The following is a 22,065-nucleotide window of genomic DNA, read 5'->3' on the forward strand; positions in this document are numbered from 1 at the left end:
GTTTTTTAAAATGATGTTTATTAATTATGACATTTAAAAAAAAATTAATAACATTTCACCCATGAGGCCACTAGAGGGCGATTTGGTCATTTGACTGCAGGAATGAGGTTTTAGACTACTATTTTATTGGACAACATGTTAGAACTTCTGCTGCTTTTTCATCAACCTGGAAACATTTAGTCCTGCCATACTTGCTCTCCATTATTAATCATGTGGAACTTTGACCCTAGTACACATCGGAGTCATGCTTCCTTGTTGCTTACCGAAACTCTGCTGTTCACTAATCAGTAACTCACTTTATTGCTTGATACAGTACTATTAGAAAATGTGTTATCATACACAAACACAAACACAAAAAAATAACATTAAGTGCAATGTTTACTCATTTTGTTTTCCCGTTGTTCGGGTAAGATCATTCATGGCTTGAACTTAAGCTTCAACTTTCTTGTATCTTTGTAAATAATGGATGTTAAAAATAAAATTATTTATGTAATAATAAAGAACTCAAGTATGATTTGACAAACCAAATATCGAATGATCATGTCTCACATGAGTTTGATAATACAGACACCTGAATGTAAAAACGTGGCAGTACAGATGCTGATAGCAACAAGTCCTCCATTGTTAGTGCTTGTTTATGATAAGGCCCTGGTTACCAGCAGTCTGGGGCTGTAAAAGAGCAATAGACTGATGCAAACAAGTGCACTTTGTACTCTAATAAAATAATCATCCATGTACAATAATCATAGATGTTCTATATTTATGAGAATGAGTACATCTTAACCCATGACATACCAGGGGAGAACAAGTCCACTTGTCAATCCAATCCATCACAGGGACTGAATGAAAATGTTAGCTATTTGTCACTGCAGTATTTGTGTGGAATTACCAAAATAATGTTGTGCCTAACGACCCCACCCGTGTTCATGTATCAGCAATATCACTATTATCTAATGTCAAATTCCAAATCTGAATAGGAAGCAATATCCTCATAACATTGAATAATACACATGTATAAATGTACGCAGGAAGAAAAGCATGTAGAGGGCATGCTGAGTCCATATAGATGGGGATGCGCTGAAGTGATTCAAAAGTCAAAGGAAAGCACATTCATTTCCTCATGGCAACAGCAAAGCCATAACAAATTGTGATAAACATCGCTGTTGGTGCAACTTCACAACTACACCCAATCTGCTGCAATTACTCTGAAATAACACGACACACACACAAATGCCAAATAACTGGGAGTTAAGTCTTTATTTGATTCATTCATCTCTTTACACACAAAAATATCAAATAGAGGTAATGATTAAATAGGGAGATTAACCAGGGAAATGACAGGAAAATGCACCCACTTACTCATAAAACAAACAAGACTGAATGCTGTGAAAATTAGTTATGATACTTGTCTGCTTATCCTCCTTTTCAAGGACAAATATAATTTTTACCAAGTTTGTTATTCTAAAAGAATCATTTTAAATCTATGAAAGCACGAGAGACTGAAAAATAGCTTCTATCTCAAAGGCATCCGACTGTTAAACAGCCATCACTAACACAGAGAGGCTGCTGCCAACATACAGACTTGAAATCATGTGTCACTTGTCACATTAATGATGCCACTTTAATGATGTTTACATATCTTGCATTACTCATCCCATTTGTATATACTGTATTTTATACCATCAGGTGTTTTAGCGTTACACTCTTTTCAACATTATTTCACGATCTAGAAGGTTTGGATTAAATGCGGATGCAGAAGACACATTTCAGTTGAATGTATTCAGTTGTGCAACTGTAGAGGTATCCACTTTCCCTTCCTCTTATATTGCTTTGGCAAATCCCACCCTATCGTTGTCCCGGTCAAAGACTGTGTAGTAAGCTCCAATGAAGATATCTCCCAGGGTCCAGCCAGGGAAGCCTGAGGGGAAAAATCCTAAAAGGCAGACTTTCTTTCCCTTCGTAGTCCACTGTTCTCACACACACACACACACACACACACACACACACACACACACACACACACACACACACACACACACACACACACACACACACACACACACACACACACACACAGTTAAGAAGGAGCACCAGTGACATCTACAGATATACTAACAAGGTTTCTATTATAACAGCCTGTATAATGATGCTACATTATTACACTGTATATTTCCATGTGCCTTTTACTTTCCTAGACTCTGACTATGCTAACATTACATTGCAGTATCATATGATATACATGATATATATACAGTAAATATATAGTGCATTTAGTTCTTTACAAACTGCCTGATACGCTGTATACTGTACATACCCTGAGAATATACTGTTCTCCTTTCAGAGGGTAGACCTTTCCACTGACAGTGAAGGAGACACTGGGGAGGGAGGACACTTTCTCACAGTCAACCGTGTACTGTGAAACAAGTAACAGATAGTGTTTAACAACAGTAAAACCACCCTCTTACAGCTAACATGCTTTAATGTCAACAGAATCCCTAGAGAGACGTGAAATGGCTATTCGAGGACCTATTTAGCTTCATGATTACAAATATATACACCCTCTTTGGTTTGGTAGATACCAGGAGGATATACTCATCGGTTGGTATGCATTTTCTAAAGAAAAGGATTAGGGAGATATTGTAGAGAGAAGAGATAGAAAATAATAGGTGATTCTAGTTTCTGTCATCTGTCATGTTCTACCTTTCCACGGTTCCAGGGCACAGCTCCTACAGCCTTCTGCAGAGCACTGATCTCATCATAGGGACCTAGGATCAGGGAGGTGCCAGTGTCCACCATGGCCTCACAGCCACCTTTACACAGCTTGACATCCTCTCCAACGCTCAAACTGCCAAAGACACCCAAATATTTAGTTAGAGAAATATACTGAACAAAAATATTAACCCAACATGCAACAATTTCAACAATTTTACTGAGTTACAATTCATATAAGGAAATCAGTCAATTGAAATAAATGAATTAGGCCTTAATCTATGGATTTCACATGAAAGGGCATAGGCCCACCCACAGGGGAGCCAGGCGACATTATGAGGGAACACGGCTGGCAAGGAAGCCTGAGAGGCAGCCCCCCCAAAATGTTTGGGGCACACGGGGAGTGTGGCTGAGTCAGGTTGGAGACCTGAGCCAACTCCCCGTACTTACCGTGGCGAGCATGTGACTGGTCAGGCCCCGTGCAATTTATTTTGGTTTGGTCAGGGCGAGAGTTGGGGTGGGCATTCTATGTTTTGTGTTTCTATGATTTTCTATGATGTATTGGAAGGGTATGGTTCTCAATCAGGGACAGCTGTCTATCGTTGTCTCTGATTGGGAACCATATTTAGGTACCCTTTTTCCCCACCTGTATTTGTGGGAAGTTAACTTTGTTTGATGGCACATAGCCTGAAGCTTCACGGTTTGTTTTGTATTGTTTTGTCGGCGTCATTTCAAATGAAAGAGAAAATGTAGACTTACCACGCTGCACCTTGGTCCAGTTCCTTCAACAGCCGTGACAAATTGTGTATATAAACCTCATGTCTCTATCATAATACGTTGGATTTCTATTGGAGTTTTTACTCTTGTAGGATGGTCAAAAAAGGGAGTGTCACGGATCCCCCCGGTACTGATGCTCATTCTGTTCACCAGTAATCTAACTAACAATTCCAAAACTACTGTCTTATACACAGTGTAAGGGGATAAAGAATATGTACATAAAGATATATGAATGAGTGATGGTACAGAGCAGCATAGGCAAGATACAGTAGATGGTATCGAGTACAGTATATACATATGAGATGAGTATGTAAACAAAGTGGTATAGTTAAAGTGGCTAGTGATACATGTATTACATAAGGATGCAGTAGATGATATAGAGTACAGTATATACGTATGCATATGAGATGAATAATGTAGGGTGTGTAACATTATATTAGGTAGCATTGTTTAAAGTGGCTAGTGATATATTTTACATAATTTCCCATCAATTCCCATTATTAAAGTGGCTGGAGTTGAGTCAGTCTCAGTGTCAGTGTGTTGGCAGCAGCCACACAATGTTAGTGGTGGCTGTTTAACAGTCTGATGGCCTTGAGATAGAAGCTGTTTTTCAGTCTCTCGGTCCCAGCTTTGATGCACCTGTACTGACCTCGCCTTCTGGATGATAGCGGGGTGAACAGGCAGTGGCTCGGGTGGTTGTTGTCCTTGATGATCTTTATGGCCTTCCTGTAACATCGGGTGGTGTAGGTGTCCTGGAGGGCAGGTAGTTTGCCCCCGGTGATGCGTTGTGCAGACCTCACTACCCTCTGGAGAGCCTTACGGTTGTGGGCGGAGCAGTTGCCGTACCAGGCGGTGATGCAGCCCGCCAGGATGCTCTCGATTGTGCATCTGTAGAAGTTTGTGAGTGCTTTTGGTGACAAGCCGAATTTCTTCAGCCTCCTGAGGTTGAAGAGGCGCTGCTGCGCCTTCTTCACGATGCTGTCTGTGTGAGTGGACCAATTCAGTTTGTCTGTGATGTGTATGCCGAGGAACTTAAAACTTGCTACCCTCTCCACTACTGTTCCATCGATGTGGATAGGGGGTGTTCCTCTGCTGTTTCCTGAAGTCCACAATCATCTCCTTAGTTTTGTTGACGTTGAGTGTGAGGTTATTTTTCTGACACCACACTCCGAGGGCCCTCACCTCCTCCCTGTAGGCCGTCTCGTCGTTGTCGGTAATCAAGCCTACCACTGTTGTGTCGTGCGTGCGTGGCCACGCAGTCGTGGGTGAACAGGGAGTACAGGAGAGGGCTCAGAACGCACCCTTGTGGGGCCCCAGTGTTGAGGATCAGCGGGGTGGAGATGTTGTTGCCTACCCTCACCACCTGGGGGCGGCCCGTCAGGAAGTCCAGTACCCAGTTGCACAGGGCAGGGTCGAGACCCAGGGTCTCGAGCTTGATGACGAGCTTGGAGGGTACTATGGTGTTGAATGCCGAGCTGTAGTCGATGAACAGCATTCTCACATAGGTATTCCTCTTGTCCAGATGGGTTAGGGCAGTGTGCAGTGTGGTTGAGATTGCATCGTCTGTGGACCTATTTGGGCGGTAAGCAAATTGGAGTGGGTCTAGGGTGTCAGGTAGGGTGGAGGTGATATGGTCCTTGACTAGTCTCTCAAAGCACTTCATGATGACGGAAGTGAGTGCTACGGGCGGTAGTCGTTTAGCTCAGTTACCTTAGCTTTCTTGGGAACAGGAACAATGGTGGCCCTCTTGAAGCATGTGGGAACAGCAGACTGGTATAGGGATTGATTGAATATGTCCGTAAACACACCGGCCAGCTGGTCTGCGCATGCTCTGAGGGCGCGGCTGGGGATGCCGTCTGGGCCTGCAGCCTTGCGAGGGTTAACACGTTTAAATGTCTTACTCACCTCGGCTGCAGTGAAGGAGAGTCCGCATGTTTTCGTTGCAGGCCGTGTCAGTGGCACTGTATTGTCCTCAAAGCGGGAAAAAAAGTTATTTAGTCTGCCTGGGAGCAAGACATCCTGGTCCGTGACTGGGCTGGTTTTCTTCTTGTAGTCCGTGATTGACTGTAGACCCTGCCACATACCTCTTGTGTCTGAGCCGTTGAATTGAGATTCTACTTTGTCTCTGTACTGACGCTTAGCTTGTTTGATAGCCTTGCGGAGGGAATAGCTGCACTGTTTGTATTCGGCCATGTTACCAGTCACCTTGCCCTGATTAAAAGCAATGGTTCGCGCTTTCAGTTTCACGCGAATGCTGGCTTCAATCCACGGTTTCTGGTTAGGGAATGTTTTAATCGTTGCTATGGGAACGACATCTTCAACGCACGTTCTAATGAACTCGCACACCGAATCAGCGTATTCGTCAATGTTGTTGTCTGACGCAATACGAAACATATCCCAGTTCACGTGATGGAAGCAGTCTTGGAGTGTGGAGTCAGCTTGGTCAGACCAGCGTTGAACAGACCTCAGCGTGGGAGCTGAGTATGTGCTGTTCATATTAATTAAAAGTTTCTTCTTTTTCGAAGACTTCTCACAAAAACAAGCGTACAGTGGTTCCTCCTTTAAAAGTTGCGTCATACTATTCTGTGGCACATCATTTAATTGTCAGCCATTTTTTTCTGTTAATGCAAGTTAGTGCTAGTTTGACCACCAGAGGGCATTTTTGAGAAGCATTCAATAGTCTTCCATATTGCAGGCACGTGGGACACCGGGGTTCAATTCCCCACCGTGAGGAAGGAGTAGGCTGTCCTTGTAAATAATAATTTGTTCTTAACTGATTCCATATGTTATTTTAAAGTTGTGATGTCTTCAATATTATTCTACAACGTAGAAGAGCTAGCTACTTCCAGACACAAATGAGACCACTCTGACCATTTTACTCACCCTAGCAGAGCTGGTTAGGCAGTTTTCGTGTTAACCAGAGCTTTGGTGACTGTAACTGTGCTGCTGGAAACAATTTAATTACGCTTTTTTTTGCCAACGTTTACTGACACCGGCCATATTCAATGGGTGTTGAGCGCTAGTAAATTCATTATTCTGCGCTCTGGTACACTCAGACTAGAGTGCTCTGAAATTGGAGTAGATAGCCAGAGCAAATTTACGAAAGCACCCGAATGTCCATTGAGAACACACAACGACTATACCATTTAGCTAAGCTAAGAATGACGAGAATAATCAAGTCAATAAACGTTGGGTAGTTAGCTTATAGTTAATATACTGTCAAGTTTGATGTATAACTACTAACGTTAGGTAGATAGCTAACATACCGACTCAGCGGCTTGAGCATGCTTTTGGTGCACAGTCGGTAGCGCGCTGGACTTCGGGCAAGAAGGTTGAGGGTTCGAAACCTGCTCCCTGCTTGTTTCATTTGAAGTCGTACACAATTATCAGTTTATTATTTGGTTTATATTGCCCATTCATTGTCAGTTAGAGACACAGTAGTGCATTGGGACCCAAAGCATAATCAGTGCTTTAACTCCCCCTTGGTCGTTAGAGCAAATCTGGTCTGTCATAGGACGGGTGTTTTTCACACCGAGCTCGAATTTTAGATTATTATTTAGTAAACGCTGAATAGTCTATTGTTCAGCTATTAGCCCCCCTTCCCACCTTGCAACAAACGGATGTCTTTGTCAAAAGCATAACTTTTATTTTCAATAAAAAAAATATTGTTCTGAAAGCAAAAACGAGGCTTCAAAGTTAAAAAAAAAATGTTTTGCAATCAAATATTTTGTAATGGAGCAAAATGGTATTCATTTTATTCCCCTAAAATATTTAGAGAACAAAAAATGCATTTGAAAACAAAACTCCAATTTAATTTAGCTATCAACCACCCTCCAGTTTGGCAATTGTTTTAGTGTCAGTTTGGCTACAACCAATATTGTTCAGCCTTTCTTTCCAACACAAAGGAAGTCATAGCGGACACCTACAAAGGACTGTGTGATGATGGCATCTCAGGTAAGCAGCACTGGGCCTTCTTCCGTCCAACTTTTACATAGCTAGTAGTTAGCTGCTACGATTCAGTGTCGGTTCATAACATTCTACTATATTACATACATACATACATACATACATACATACATACATACATACATACATACATACCGTAGAATGATAAATCATGCCATTATTATTCTCAGGCTAACCAAAAGCATTTAGCTACGAACACCTGTTCTCACCATTTCCAGTTGAATTAATCTAACTTTCTTTCATGGCAACTCGTAAGCAGGCCATGTCCTATTTGTTTCATAGTCGATATATAATCATGTGTCATGACAGTGTAACGGTTAGCTTTTTTTACAGAAGGATGAAAGAACACAATATGTCTGTCAGGGAATGCTATTCTGATATGTCAGATGAAGAGTTAGACCAGAAAGTCAACGCCATTAAGAGAATGATGCCCCATGTGGGCTTTAGAATGGTCAAAGGAAGTCTCATGGGCCATCGTGTACAATGTACAGTCATATCTCAGTTATTGTTTTCGTATCTATAAAAAATAAGCTGTTTTCTTTACTTTCAGGGTGCGAGTTGATCAAGGAGTCAAAAATGTAGACATTGCCAGATGTTCACTGTCCGAGGAACAGGCCGTGGAAGCTGTATTGCTGGCAAGTGTCCATAACCAGAGGTAATTAAACTGTTACGTGTTCTTTTTCTCTCTTCCTCTCTGCCCGTCTTGTTGTACATAGAACCTGTCTCACATGCACAGTTTGGAGGAAGAAGGGTACCTTGACCTGTCGAATTCTATCCACCTCTTCTGTGTGGGATATGTGTTCCTACCTCGTCTGTGTGGGATATGTGTTCCTACCTCTTCTGTGTGGGATATGTGTTCCTACCTCGTCTGTGGGCAGATCTGCAGTATTTCACAGAGTTGGAATAATCACCCTTTAAGTACAGAGGCGAACCTGACACCTCACAGGTGTGGCATATCGGAATGCTCCAAAGACGTGCACATTTTTGTTTTTGCCTTAGCACTACACAGCTGATTCAAATGATCAAGTCATCATCAAGCTTCAAGTGGTATTTGTCTAATAATGACTATCTTCTATTGTTTGTCCTCGTGTGTCTGTTTTTCAGAAAGTACTGTAGCCACTAAGTGTGGACACCAGGTGAGACCACACACAATAACAGTCGCTCTCCTTCACTTCATCCCTCTCCCCCTTCTCCTAAATTCTCTAGGTTATATCAGCTGTTGGTGAACCCCTCCCGCATCGGAACTGGCTGACAGTGGGCACAGCATGATTATAGGTGAGAGGTTACCTGGTCGGGTCAACAGGAAGTATTATTAAAGATATGCTTTACATCGAAATACAGATAGAGTCCCAGAGTTAATGATCCAAGGTCAGTTTTGCATTTCACCTCCTGATGATTATGATGACTGACCGTGTTAGAATAAAAAAACAAGGCTTAATCATAATCTCTCTCTATCCACCTCTCTCATCTGCAAGTATGTTTTGATGTGAGAGAGGAAGCCAGTCCCGTCATCGCCACCTCACCTGCTATTAAGATGACCTTCGGGCCGACTGGAAATCCAAGGCTGGTTAGGAGACACCACTAGAGACACTGTAATTGTGATGAACTGAGAGAATATTAGGGTAGGACTGTAATTGTGATGAACTGAGAGAATATTAGGGTAGCACTGTAATTGTGATGAACTGAGAGAATATTAGGGTAGCACTGTAATTGTGATGAACTGAGAGAATATTAGGGTAGCACTGTAATTGTGATGAACTGAGAGAATATTAGGGTAGCACTGTAATTGTGATGAACTGAGAGAATATTAGGGTAGCACTGTAATTGTGATGAACTGAGAGAATATTAGGGTAGCACTGTAATTGTGATGAACTGAGAGAATATTAGGGTAGCACTGTAATTGTGATGAACTGAGAGAATATTAGGGTAGCACTGTAATTGTGATGAACTGAGAGAATATTAGGGTAGCACTGTAATTGTGATGAACTGAGAGAATGTTAGGGTAGCACTGTAATTGTGATGAACTGAGAGAATATTAGGGTAGCACTGTAATTGTGATGAACTGAGAGAATATTAGGGTAGCACTGTAATTGTGATGAACTGAGAGAATATTAGTGATGAACTGAGAGACTGTTAATTGTAATTGATGAACTGAGAGAATATTAGGGTAGCACTGTAATTGTGATGAACTGAGAGAATATTAGGGTAGCACTGTAATTGTGATGAACTGAGAGAATATTAGGGTAGCACTGTAATTGTGATGAACTGAGAGAATATTAGGGTAGCACTGTAATTGTGATGAACTGAGAGAATATTAGGGTAGCACTGTAATTGTGATGAACTGAGAGAATATTAGGGTAGCACTGTAATTGTGATGAACTGAGAGAATGTTAGGTAGCACTGTAATTGTGATGAACTGAGAGAATATTAGGGTAGCACTGTAATTGTGATGAACTGAGAGAATATTAGGGTAGCACTGTAATTGTGATGAACTGAGAGAATATTAGGGTAGCACTGTAATTGTGATGAACTGAGAGAATGTTAGGGTAGCACTGTAATTGTGATGAACTGAGAGAATATTAGGTTAGCACTGTAATTGTGATGAACTGAGAGAATGTTAGGGTAGCACTGTAATTGTGATGAACTGAGAGAATATTAGGGTAGCACTGTAATTGTGATGAACTGAGAGAATATTAGGGTAGCACTGTAATTGTGATGAACTGAGAGAATATTAGGGTAGGACTGTAATTGTGATGAACTGAGAGAATATTAGGGTAGCACTGTAATTGTGATGAACTGAGAGAATATTAGGGTAGCACTGTAATTGTGATGAACTGAGAGAATATTAGGGTAGCACTGTAATTGTGATGAACTGAGAGAATATTAGGGTAGCACTGTAATTGTGATGAACTGAGAGAATATTAGGGTAGCACTGTAATTGTGATGAACTGAGAGAATATTAGGGTAGCACTGTAATTGTGATGAACTGAAAGAATGTTAGGGTAGCACTGTAATTGTGATGAACTGAGAGAATATTAGGGTAGCACTGTAATTGTGATGAACTGAGAGAACATTAGGGTAGCACTGTAATTGTGATGAACTGAGAGAATATTAGGGTAGCACTGTAATTGTGATGAACTGAGAGAACATTAGGGTAGCACTGTAATTGTGATGAACTGAGAGAACATTAGGGTAGCACTGTAATTGTGATGAACTGAGAGAATATTAGGGTAGCACTGTAATTGTGATGAACTGAGAGAATATTAGGGTAGCACTGTAATTGTGATTAACTGAGAGAAGTTAGGGTAGCACTGTAATTGTGATGAACTGAGAGAATATTAGGGTAGCACTGTAATTGTGATGAACTGAGAGAATATTAGGGTAGCACTGTAATTGTGATGAACTGAGAGAATATTAGGGTAGCACTGTAATTGTGATGAACTGAGAGAATATTAGGGTAGCACTGTAATTGTGATGAACTGAGAGAATATTAGGATAGCACTGTAATTGTGATGAACTGAGAGAATATTTGGGTAGCACTGTAATTGTGATGAACTGAGAGAATATTAGGGTAGCACTGTAATTGTGATGAACTGAGAGAATATTAAGGTAGCACTGTAATTGTGATGAACTGAGAGAATATTAGGGTAGCACTGTAATTGTGATGAACTGAAAGAATGTTAGGGTAGCACTGTAATTGTGATGAACTGAGAGAATATTAGGGTAGCACTGTAATTGTGATGAACTGAGAGAATATTATGGTAGCACTGTAATTGTGATGAACTGAGAGAATATTAGGGTAGCACTGTAATTGTGATGAACTGAGAGAATATTAGGGTAGCACTGTAATTGTGATGAACTGAGAGAATATTAGGGTAGCACTGTAATTGTGATGAACTGAGAGAATATTAGGGTAGCACTGTAATTGTGATGAACTGAGAGAATATTAGGGTAGCACTGTAATTGTGATGAACTGAGAGAATATTAGGGTAGCACTGTAATTGTGATGAACTGAGAGAAAATTAGGGTAGCACTGTAATTGTGATGAACTGAGAGATTAGGGTAGCACTGTAATTGTGATGAACTGAGAGAACATTAGGGTAGCACTGTAATTGTGATGAACTGAGAGAACATTAGGGTAGCACTGTAATTGTGATGAACTGAGAGAACATTAGGGTAGCACTGTAATTGTGATGAACTGAGAGAACATTAGGGTAGCACTGTAATTGTGATGAACTGAGAGAATATTAGGGTAGCACTGTAATTGTGATGAACTGAAAGAATGTTAGGGTAGCACTGTAATTGTGATGAACTGAGAGAATATTAGGGTAGCACTGTAATTGTGATGAACTGAGAGAATATTAGGGTAGCACTGTAATTGTGATGAACTGAGAGAATATTAGGGTAGCACTGTAATTGTGATGAACTGAGAGAATATTAGGGTAGCACTGTAATTCATGAATCATACGCTGTCTGCCTCTGTTCTTACAGCTTTCCCTTTCTGTCTTCTACACCTCTCTCCCCACCTCGTCTTTCTTCCTCGTTTTATAATGCACACCCATATGTGCATTGAAGTACAAATTGAACTTGTATTTATAATATAATATTACAATTATCATCATTATAATGCATGTATTATGTATTTATAACACCTGGATAATTGACTTCTTTCATTAAAGCGTTTCACATTCTCAACTTGTTGAAATTACTCATATCCTGTGACATCAGATGAAGGGAGTTAGATAGGCATGTTTTATTCATGCTAATTTACCCACTTGCTTCCCGAGGAAGCAATTTGGAAGACGACAACCACAAAATGTGGAATGTAAAGTTTGATGAGATTATTATTGGATGTATTAGGTTATGAAATCTGACTTTAGGATATGATGTTAATGATAAACTCAGCAAAGTCCTCACTGTCAACTACTTTTATTTTCAGCAAACTTCACGTGTAAATATTTGTATGAACATAAGATTCAACAACTGAGACATAAACTGAACAAGTGTCGCAGACATATGACTAACAGAAATACACGAGCGCCATGACACCAGCCATACTGCACATGAGCAGTATGGCTGGTGGCATTGTCATGCTGGAGGGTCATGTCAGGATGAGCCTGCAGGAAGGGTACCACATGAGGGAGAAGGATGTCTTCCCTGTAACGCACAGCGTTGAGATTGCCTGCAATGACAACAAGCTCAGTCCGATGATGTTGTGACACACCACCCCAGACCATGACGGGCTCTCCACCTCCAAATCGATCCCGCTCCAGAGTACAGGCCTCGGTGTAATGCTTCCTTCGATGATAAACGCAAATCCGACCATCACCCCTGTTGAGACAAAACCGCGACTCGTATGACAAAAGAGCACTTTTGCCAGTCCTGTCTGGTCCAGCGACGGTGGGTTTGTGCCCATAGGCGACGTTGTTGCTGGTGATATCTGGTGAGGACCTGCCTTACAACAGGCCTACGAGCCCCCAGTCCAGCCTCTCTCAGCCTATCGCGTACAGTCTGAGCACTGATGGAGGGATTGTGCGATCCTGGTGTAACTCGGGCAGTTGGTGCCATCCTGTACCTGTCCCGCAAGTGTGATGTTTGGATGTACCGATCCTGTGCAGGTGTTGTTACACGTGGTCTGCCACTGTGAGGACAATCAGCTGTCCGTCTTGTCTCACTGTAGCATTGTCTTAGGCATCTGACAGTACAGACATGGAAATGTATTGCCCTGGCCACATCTGCAGTCCTCATGCCATCTTGCAGCATGCCTAAGGCACGTTCACGCAGATGAACTGGGACCTGGGCATCTTTCTTTCGGTGTTATTCATCAGTAGAAAGGCCTCTTTAGTGTCCGAAGTTTTCATAACTGTGACCTAAATTGCCTACCGTCTGTAAGCTGTTAGTGTCTTAATGACTGTTCCACAGGTGCATGTTCATTAATTGTTTATGGTTCATTGAACAGCATGGGAATCCGTGTTATAATCCCTTTACAATGAAGATCTGTGAAGTTATTTGGATTTTTACAAATTATCTTTGAAAGACAGGGTCCTAAAAAAGGGACGTTTCTTTTTTTGCTGAGTTTGTTGGAGATAGATCCCACTGAAGGATCCAAAATATGAAGAATCAGATTTGTCTCTGTGAAATGTATTTTATAACATAAAATATGGTCAAAAAGTTAATATTCAGTTAACTCATACCCAAATAATATTGTTGATTCATCCTATACTCGTATTTGTGGCCAAAGCATAAGTTGAAGAAAAAAACACTTCAAAAACACCACCTAAAACTTCTCAAACAGACAGTTTATAAAAATGCTGCCTATTTCCTCATAGAGGATGATGTCATCCTCCTGAGGAGGACGAGCTGGCCAATCAGCGGTCTACTCACATGAATTATTTTGATGACCATGTTACAAATGCACAGAGGCTTGTAGGGCTTTCTCCTATAGAGCTCCATTTTTATGGAATGGTCTGCCTACTCATGTGAGAGACGCAGACTCAGTCTCAACTTTTAATTCTTTATTGAAGACTCATCTCTTCAGTAGGTCCTATGATTGAGTGTAGTCTGGTCCAGGAGTGTGAAGGTGAACGGAAAGGCAATGGAGGAACGAACTGCCCTTGCTGTCTCTGCCTGGCTGGTTCCCCTCTTTCCACTGGGATTCTCTGCCTCTAACCCTATTACAGGTGCTGAGTCACTGGCTTACTGGTGCTCTTCCATGCCGTCCCTAGGAGGGGTGCGTCACTTGAGTGGGTTGAGTCACTGACGTGATCTTCCTGTCTGGGTTGGTGCCCCCCCTTGGGTTGTGCCGTGGTGGAGATCTTTGTGGGCTATACTCGGCCTTGTCTCAGGATGGTAAGTTGGTGGTTGAAGATATCCCTCTAGTGGTGTGGGGGCTGTGCTTTGGCAAAGTGGGTGGGGTTATATCCTGCCTGTTTGGCCCTGTCCAGGGGTATCGTCGGATGGGGCCACAGTGTCTCCCGACCCCTCCTGTCTCAGCCTCCAGTATTTATGCTGCAGTAGTTTATGTGTCGGGGGGGCTAGTGTCAGTCTAATATATCTGGAGTATTTCTCCTGTCTTATCCGGTGTCCTGTGTGAATTTAAGTATGCTCTCTCTAATTCTTTCTTTCTCTCTCTCGGAGGACCTGAGTTCTAGGACCATGCCTCAGTGCTACCTGGCCTGATGACTCCTTGCTGTCCCAAGTCCACCAGGCCGTGCTGCTGCTCCAGTTTCAACTGTTCTGCCTGCGGCTATGCAATCCTGACCTGTTCAGCGGATGTGCTACCTATCCCAGACCTGCTGTTTTCAACTCTCTAGAGACAGCAGGAGCAGTAGAGATACTCTGAATGATCGTCTATGAAAAGCCAATTGACATTTACTCCAGAGGTGCTGACCTGTTGCACCCTTGACAACCACTGTGATTATTATTTTTTGACCCTGCTGGTCATCTATGAACATTTGAACATCTTGGCCATGTTCTGTTATAATCTCCACCCGGCACAGCCAGAAGAGGACTGGCCACCCCTCATAGCCTGATTCCTCTCTTGGTTTCTTTGTAGGTTCTGGCCTTTCTAGGGAGTTTTTCCTAGCCACCGTACTTCTACACCTGCATTGCTTTCTGTTTGAGGTTTTTGGCTAGGTTTCTGTACAGCACTTTGAGATATCAGCTGATGTAAGAAGGGGGTTATAAATACATTTGATTTGATTTGATTTTAATTTGTGCAATTAAACTGAACGTCTTTACTTCAGATCAACACAAACTTACTCATCCAATCCTCACCTCCGTACATTCGAAATGTGCCTGACACATTCTTAAAGCAACAGTATTCAATACTCAACTGAGGTATGAAACCATATTACTGAACACAGCATCCCCCCAACCCCACCCACTCTCGTTCACATAGTCATTAAGCCCCGGGAGAGGAGCTATGACCCATTGGGGTCTCCCAGTGTTCAGAGGTGCGGCTGATGACAGGGGAACTGCAAGCATTTGAGGCCTGACTGGTGGAAGGCCCCTGAACTGAGCCTGGTGTAGGGTTGGAGGTGCAGGAGCCCCTTGATCTTGCTCATGCCCATAGTGAGTTGTGGACAGACAGGTCAGGAAAGGATACCCCACAGGCAAATGGACCTTTCTGAGGTGATTTGCATGCCAGCGGAATCCATCAAGAAGTTGGAATGTTGCAAGCCCTAGCTATCGTTCCACTTTCAGGGGCTTGGACCAAAATGAGGAGAGCTTGTTCCAACAGTTGTCAGTCCTGATCTGCACGCAGTCCTGGGCCTTCAGGCTTAGTTGTTTCACTCTGTGAGACGTGTCATAACGTTGTTTCATCTGTTGCTGTGCTGCTCCAACATAGGCTTGCCTTGCTGCAGCAGGCTTGTTCTTTTGTTTTGGGCAGAGACAGTCCAAAGGGAGTTTCAGTTCCCTACCAATCATCAGGGAGGCAGGAGACACCCCAGTGGTTGAGTGCTTGGTAACCCTGATGTGGAGTAGTATAAGCCACACCTGCTCGCCCGCCCAGCATCACTACTCTGAACGGTTCTGACTTAGAATATGTAGACAACTACAAATACCTAGATGTCTGGATAGACTCTCCTTCCAGACTCACATTAAGCATCTCCAATCCAAAATTAAACCTAGAATCGGCTTCTTATTTCACAACAAAGCATCTTTCAATCATGCTGCCAAACATACCCTCGTAAAACTGACCATCCTACCGATCCTCGACTTCGGCGATGTCATTTACAAAATAGCCTCCAAAACTCTACTCTACAAATTGGATGCAGTCTATCACAGTGCCATCTGTTTTGTCACCAAAGCCCCATATACTACCCACCACTGCGACCTGTATGCTTTTGCTGGCTGGCCCTCGCTTCATATTCGTCTCCAAACCCACTGGCTCCAGGTCATCTATAAGTCTTTGCTAGGTAAAGCCCCGCCTTATCTCAGCACACTGGTCACCATAGCAGCACCCACACATAGCATGTGCTCCAGCAAGTATATTTCACTGGTCACCCCCAAAGCCAATTCCTCCTTTGGCCGCCTTTCCTTCCAGTTCTCTGCTGCCAATGGCGAACTGGAACGAACTGCAAAAATCACTGAAGCTTTAAGCACCAGCTGTCAGAGCAGCTCGCAGATCACTTCACCTGTACATAGCCCATCTGTAAATAGCCCATCCAACTACCTCATCTCCATACTGTTATTTATTTTATTTATTTTGCTCCTTTGCACTCCAGTATCTCTACTTGCACACTCATCTTCTGCACATTTATCGCTCCAGAGTTTAAATTATTTTTTCCACTATGGCGTATTCATTGCCTTACCTCCCTTATTCTACCTCATTTGCACACACTGCATATAGACTTTTTTTTGTATTTATTTTTTGTATTATTGACTGTATGTTTGTTATTCCATATGTAACTCTGTGTTGTTGTTTGTGTCACACTGCTTTGCTTTATCTTGGCCAGGTCGCAGTTGTAAATGAGAACTTGTTCTCAACTAGACGACCTGGTTAAATAATGGTGAAATATATATATATTTTTAAAGGCACAGAGCCACGTCAAAAATTTATCCCTCAGCCAAGTTGGCTCGTATTCCTTCCTTCAGGATTCTGTTCAAGCTTTCCACCCCCCTGTTTGCTTGAGGGTGGTACACAGCCGTCCAGATGTGCTTGATGGATTGCTTTTCAAGGTACACATAGTATTCGAGACAAGCTGGGGACCATTGTCTGTCGTGATAGTGCTGGGCAACCCCCACTGACAGAACAGCTTATCCAGTGTTTGGATGATCATCTGTGAGGTAGTAGAGGACAACGGCACGGCTTCTGCCCATTTCGAATGCAAGTAATGAATGACCAGTAGAGCCATAGAGGCTTATGTCCGGTGCCCTGTGTGGCCAGCAGTGCTGTGAAGGTTTGATGGTCTGTGCGGAGTTTGAATGTTCTGCCTTACAATTACAAGTGCCAGCGCTCGCACGCCCACATGCAAGCCATGGTGTCCTACTCTACCACATAGTACTTTTGTTCAATCGGAGACAAGGCCCGCGAGGCAAAGGCCACTGGCTATTCCACGCCTCCATGCAGTTGAGACAAAACAGCTCCAAGGGCCACTGCCGAGGCATTACAGGGGACAATCGTTTGTGTTGATGTGTCAAAGTGAGCCAGTGTTGGTGTTGATGTAAGCTGCACCTTGAGCTCCTGCACAGCATCCCGACAGTCCTAGCCGTCAAAGAGGAACAGTTGTTCACAGTCCTGACGCCTTCACCCATGGCGAGGCGTCAAGGAGGTTGTCAAGTCCCTTGTCAATGGGCTCCCGAAGGGTCAGCGGAACCCTCCACAATGACTGGATTACTGGCTTGACCTCTTTGTTGACTGTAGGTCGGTGGACAAAACCGCTGAGGTGACCTGGCCCCTCAAACAGTTGTGAGTACTCCATAGGTACTGGTGCAGGCAACGTAGACCTGGCTGGCCGGTGTGGTTTTGTTGTTGAAACAGACTGGCAGTGATTGAGATCGGTGTGTGGTTGTAGCTGTAGAGGGATACTGCTGGTCTCTGCAGTGGAACATGTGAGAATAATTAGTAATAAGTGGCTTTGTTCAAATGTGACATGTTTTCTTCAGTGTCAGTCACCAGTGAGGTTTTAACACCCTCGATGTAGCAGTCACATTGCTTGGCCGCAACTGAGTCATCATGTACAGAGTTAATGGAGACGGGTGAACTTCGACATCTGCATTGCTTGCTGTTTGGGGTTTTAGGCTGGGTTTCTCTACAGCACTTTGTGATATCTGCTGATGTAAAAAGGGCTTTATGAATACATTTGATTGATTGATCTTCTCGATGCTGTCCTGCCGCTGCTGAGTGACAACAATGGGCAAGATTATTGTATTTTTGCAGTTCTTGCAGCGTTGCTCTTTTACTGGACATGTAGACTGTTCCACAATTAAAACAACGTTGCCCCCCAGTGGTTTCCTGCACCTTTTGGACTGGTTCCTCAGCCAGTGTGTGAAGCCCTGCCCCTTGAGATGAGCTCTGTAGGTCAGTGAGAACAACTTCCATTTGTTTTCCAACAGTAAGTCTTTAACAGCAATTTCTCCCTCAGTGGAGAACATGACGTTGTTTTCAATGATCTGATCATATACAAATTCGTTTTCTAGTGGTCCCAATCTGCATGGTCCCACTAGGTACTGTGCTACGGACTCACCCGGCAGTTGGGCTCCTTGTTTGAAGAGAAAACAATGCATGATCACACTGCTTGAGCTACTGTAGTGTTCCTCGAGAGGTTGGGCAGCCGATGTAAACTTGTTCTCCACTGGCTGCAGAGTGGAGAAGACACATTGTCCCTCAGCGCCAAGGTAGCGGAGTAGAATCACCCGTTTGTGTGTGTTGGCAGCTCCATGCAGATTGATAGCTACCATATACAACTGAAATGATTGAAACCAGTGATTGCATGGAACAGGTGGATCTCCAGGGACCGGGAGAAATAGAGATGGTGGAGGTAAGCTAAACTCAGCCATCCTTGTCACCAAATGTTACAAATGCAGGAAGGCTTGTTGTGCAATTAAACTGAACGTCTTTGCTTCAGATCAACATGTTAACAACTAGTACCAACTCACCCATCCTATCCTCACACCTCCGTACATGCACAATTTGCCTGATACATTCTCAAAGCAACAGTATTCAATACACAACTGAGCTACGACACAAATTACTGAACACAACAGACCGATATACACTCATATTATTCTGTTGTTGGGATATGCAGATAAAATAAAATACACTGGATGTTATAAATCCACGGGCTGTAATAAATACACTGGTTATAATTAATACACTGGTTAGCAGCACTAACCCGTCCATGTGGATGTTCCAGAAGTCCTTTGTGGTGACGTTGGCATAGTGGAAGTCCCCAGTGTAGTATGCAGGGTCAGTCCCTCCCAGCAGTAGCTGTCCCCCTGGCTGGTTGGAGGAGATCCTGTCACAGAACAGTAGGGCCCATCAGAAGACAGCATCTGCAGTTCATTTCCAGTGGATCAAGTCGATTTCTAAAACTGCCATGTTAACTTACAGCTCATTCAGATCTCCCTTGGGAAAGAGTTCTTCTCAACGGGACTTTCTGGATAAATAGGTATAAAATACAATACTGATCTGCGTTCCACTTCACTATCGCCACTCACCTGTGGTTGAGGTAGAAGGAGAAAACATTCTCCGCCAACAGCTTCTCTTTCATTATGTTGTCAAAGACAGGGCTCATGGCATCAACTGTTGGGTAAGACATTCCCAGAACTCCATCGAACTTAGCACCAACGAAGTTCGCTCCATATATCTTGACGGCCTCACCAAACACCTGATGTTTTACGGATACACTTCCAATCTGACAGAAGAGCAAAGCAGATGATTTAAACCTATATAATCTGTCAGTGGCAGCCATTAATTTCTCCTCCTTTCCAAACTTACTGTGCACGTATCCTGGCTGAGGTGCCCAGTTACACTTCCCAGTCCATAATGAATTGAAAACTTTCTTCCAACCTTGACATATGTGCTGGACTTGGTATCATTGTATTTCCGGTGAATCACTGCAATACAACGTTAAACATACATTATCAGTTTGATATGGTGTTTTCTGAACAAAAAACTAGCTAAGACAGGAAGTCACAATTCTCATGTTTATTCCTAGTATTGACATAAATGATGTCACTCAGACATGAAATCAGCCGTGGGTTTTAACTCTTAATTAACTCTCTCTATCTTTATTTTTAAACCTTATATCCATTTACTTCAAATTTACACTGAGTGTGCAAAACATTAGAAACACCTTCCTATTATTGAGTTGCACCCTCCTTTTGCCCTCAGAACAGCCTCAATTCATTGGACTCTACAAGGTGTCGAAAGTGTTCCACAGGGATGCTGGCCCATGTTGACTCCAATGCTTTCCATATTTATGTCAAGTTGGCTGGATGTCCTTTGGGTGGTGGACCATTCTTGATACACACAGAAAACTGTTGAGCATGAAAAACCCAGCAGCATTGCAGTTCTTGACACACTCAAACCGATGCGCCTGGCACCTACTACCATGCCCTGTTCAAAGGCACTTAAAATTTTGTCTTGCCCATTCACTATTTGAATGGCACACATACACAACCTATATCTACATTGTCTCAAGGCTTAAAAGTCCTTCTTTAGCCTGTCTCCTCCCCTTCATCTGCACTGATTGAATTGGTTTTAAAATATGACATCAACAAGGGATCATAGTTTTCACCTGGATTCACCTGGTCAGTCTGCCATGGAAAGATCAGTGTTCTTAATGTTTTGTACACTCAGTGTATATTTCCATACGCCTTTAACTTTCCTATACTCTGGCTGTGCTAACATTACATTGCAGTAACATATGATATACATGATATTCCTACAGTAAAAATGTTTTGTACTTTAAGTGTATATGCTACAGGGAATAATCTACCCATGTGCACAGTGCATGATGAGAGACTTACAGCATGTGATGTCAGCGACGGAGCACTTGGAAGAGGGCACCCAGAGATTGTTGGATCCAGTGTCAAAGGTCACCCTGAACATTTGAGGTGGGGTTCCTAAACTAATCTCTCCATAGAACTGAGCCTGAAGACACAATCACATCAACGATGAAGAAGATATATCAAAACCAATGCATAATGAGTAATGCATAATGGGTGAAGCTTGACTTGAGTTACTGTGCATAAGGCCACTAACTATGCACATTAAATAGGACTTTTATCTGACTTATACTGTGCATAAGGCGGGCAGACCCTTACATCAACATAGTTCCTCAGAGCCACTTTGCTGGACCCACTGGCGTCATCGTCGTCAAAGTTGTCGGAGTAGGAATCATGGAATAGACGACTGAAATCCCCCTCTGAGTCAGACATAGATTGTCTCAAGGAGTTACACTTTGTGAGGGGTATACTGGATAGCAAAATAAACAAAAAAGGTACACAGGACATAAGGATCTTCTCAGTGCCTCTAGGACCTTTGTCGAGCTTTTAGTAAGGTTGAACGAAAAAGGTCTCTAGACTAGTAATAATGTTTTAAGCAGTATACCTTTATATAGATCTGCAGCAATCTATTTTTATCACTACATAATTCATATAGAATTACTGCATAATTTAGGTAATGTCCAGTTGCAAACCACACATTAATGCAGTTAATAATGCAGTTTTATAAATGAACTAGAAATGCTATTAAAAACACATCTGCCGTGTATCATACCGTATGAGTGACTCGGACGTCCACGTACATGCTGCTAACACACAGAGATATATAATCTTCATTTTGAGTCTTTCTTGTGGTTGTTGTCAATGCAAATTCTGATGGCTTCTCTACCACTGCTGTGGCGTTGGACAGTAGGGTAAGGATCCATACACTGGATAGCATCTCTCCTGAGGGCAGTTTATACAAATCATTGTTTGCTTGTTTCTGTGTACTTGTCACTCCTGTCATCCAACACATTACCTACCTGAGGCTAATTCACAGGTTCAAATATTGGAGCTAAGATAATTCTTATTGATGTAGACTATGCCGGCGGCAGGCAGCCTAGCATTTAAGAGTGTTGGGACAGCAACCAAAATGTTGCTGGTTCAAATCCCCAAGCG

At 42.7% G+C, this 22,065-nt stretch overlaps 1 protein-coding gene across 1 annotated transcript; it reads right to left on the minus strand.

Annotated features, from left to right (window-relative positions):
- Positions 1-1,242: 1,242 nt before the first annotated feature.
- LOC112222204 (cathepsin D) lies at positions 1,243-21,848 on the minus strand. Its single transcript, XM_024384930.2, has 9 exons — positions 21,683-21,848; positions 21,229-21,379; positions 20,932-21,055; positions 19,898-20,016; positions 19,618-19,814; positions 19,293-19,415; positions 2,701-2,845; positions 2,315-2,413; positions 1,243-1,967 (listed from the first exon to the last, which is right to left on the minus strand). The coding sequence occupies exons 1-9, from the start codon at positions 21,742-21,744 to the stop codon at positions 1,821-1,823; spliced, it is 1,167 nt and encodes a 388-aa protein (XP_024240698.1). The 5' UTR covers positions 21,745-21,848; the 3' UTR covers positions 1,243-1,820.
- Positions 21,849-22,065: the final 217 nt, after the last annotated feature.

Source organism: Oncorhynchus tshawytscha, linkage group LG01, assembly GCF_018296145.1.
Source record: "Oncorhynchus tshawytscha isolate Ot180627B linkage group LG01, Otsh_v2.0, whole genome shotgun sequence".
NCBI classification, from domain to species: Eukaryota; Metazoa; Chordata; class Actinopteri; order Salmoniformes; family Salmonidae; genus Oncorhynchus; species Oncorhynchus tshawytscha.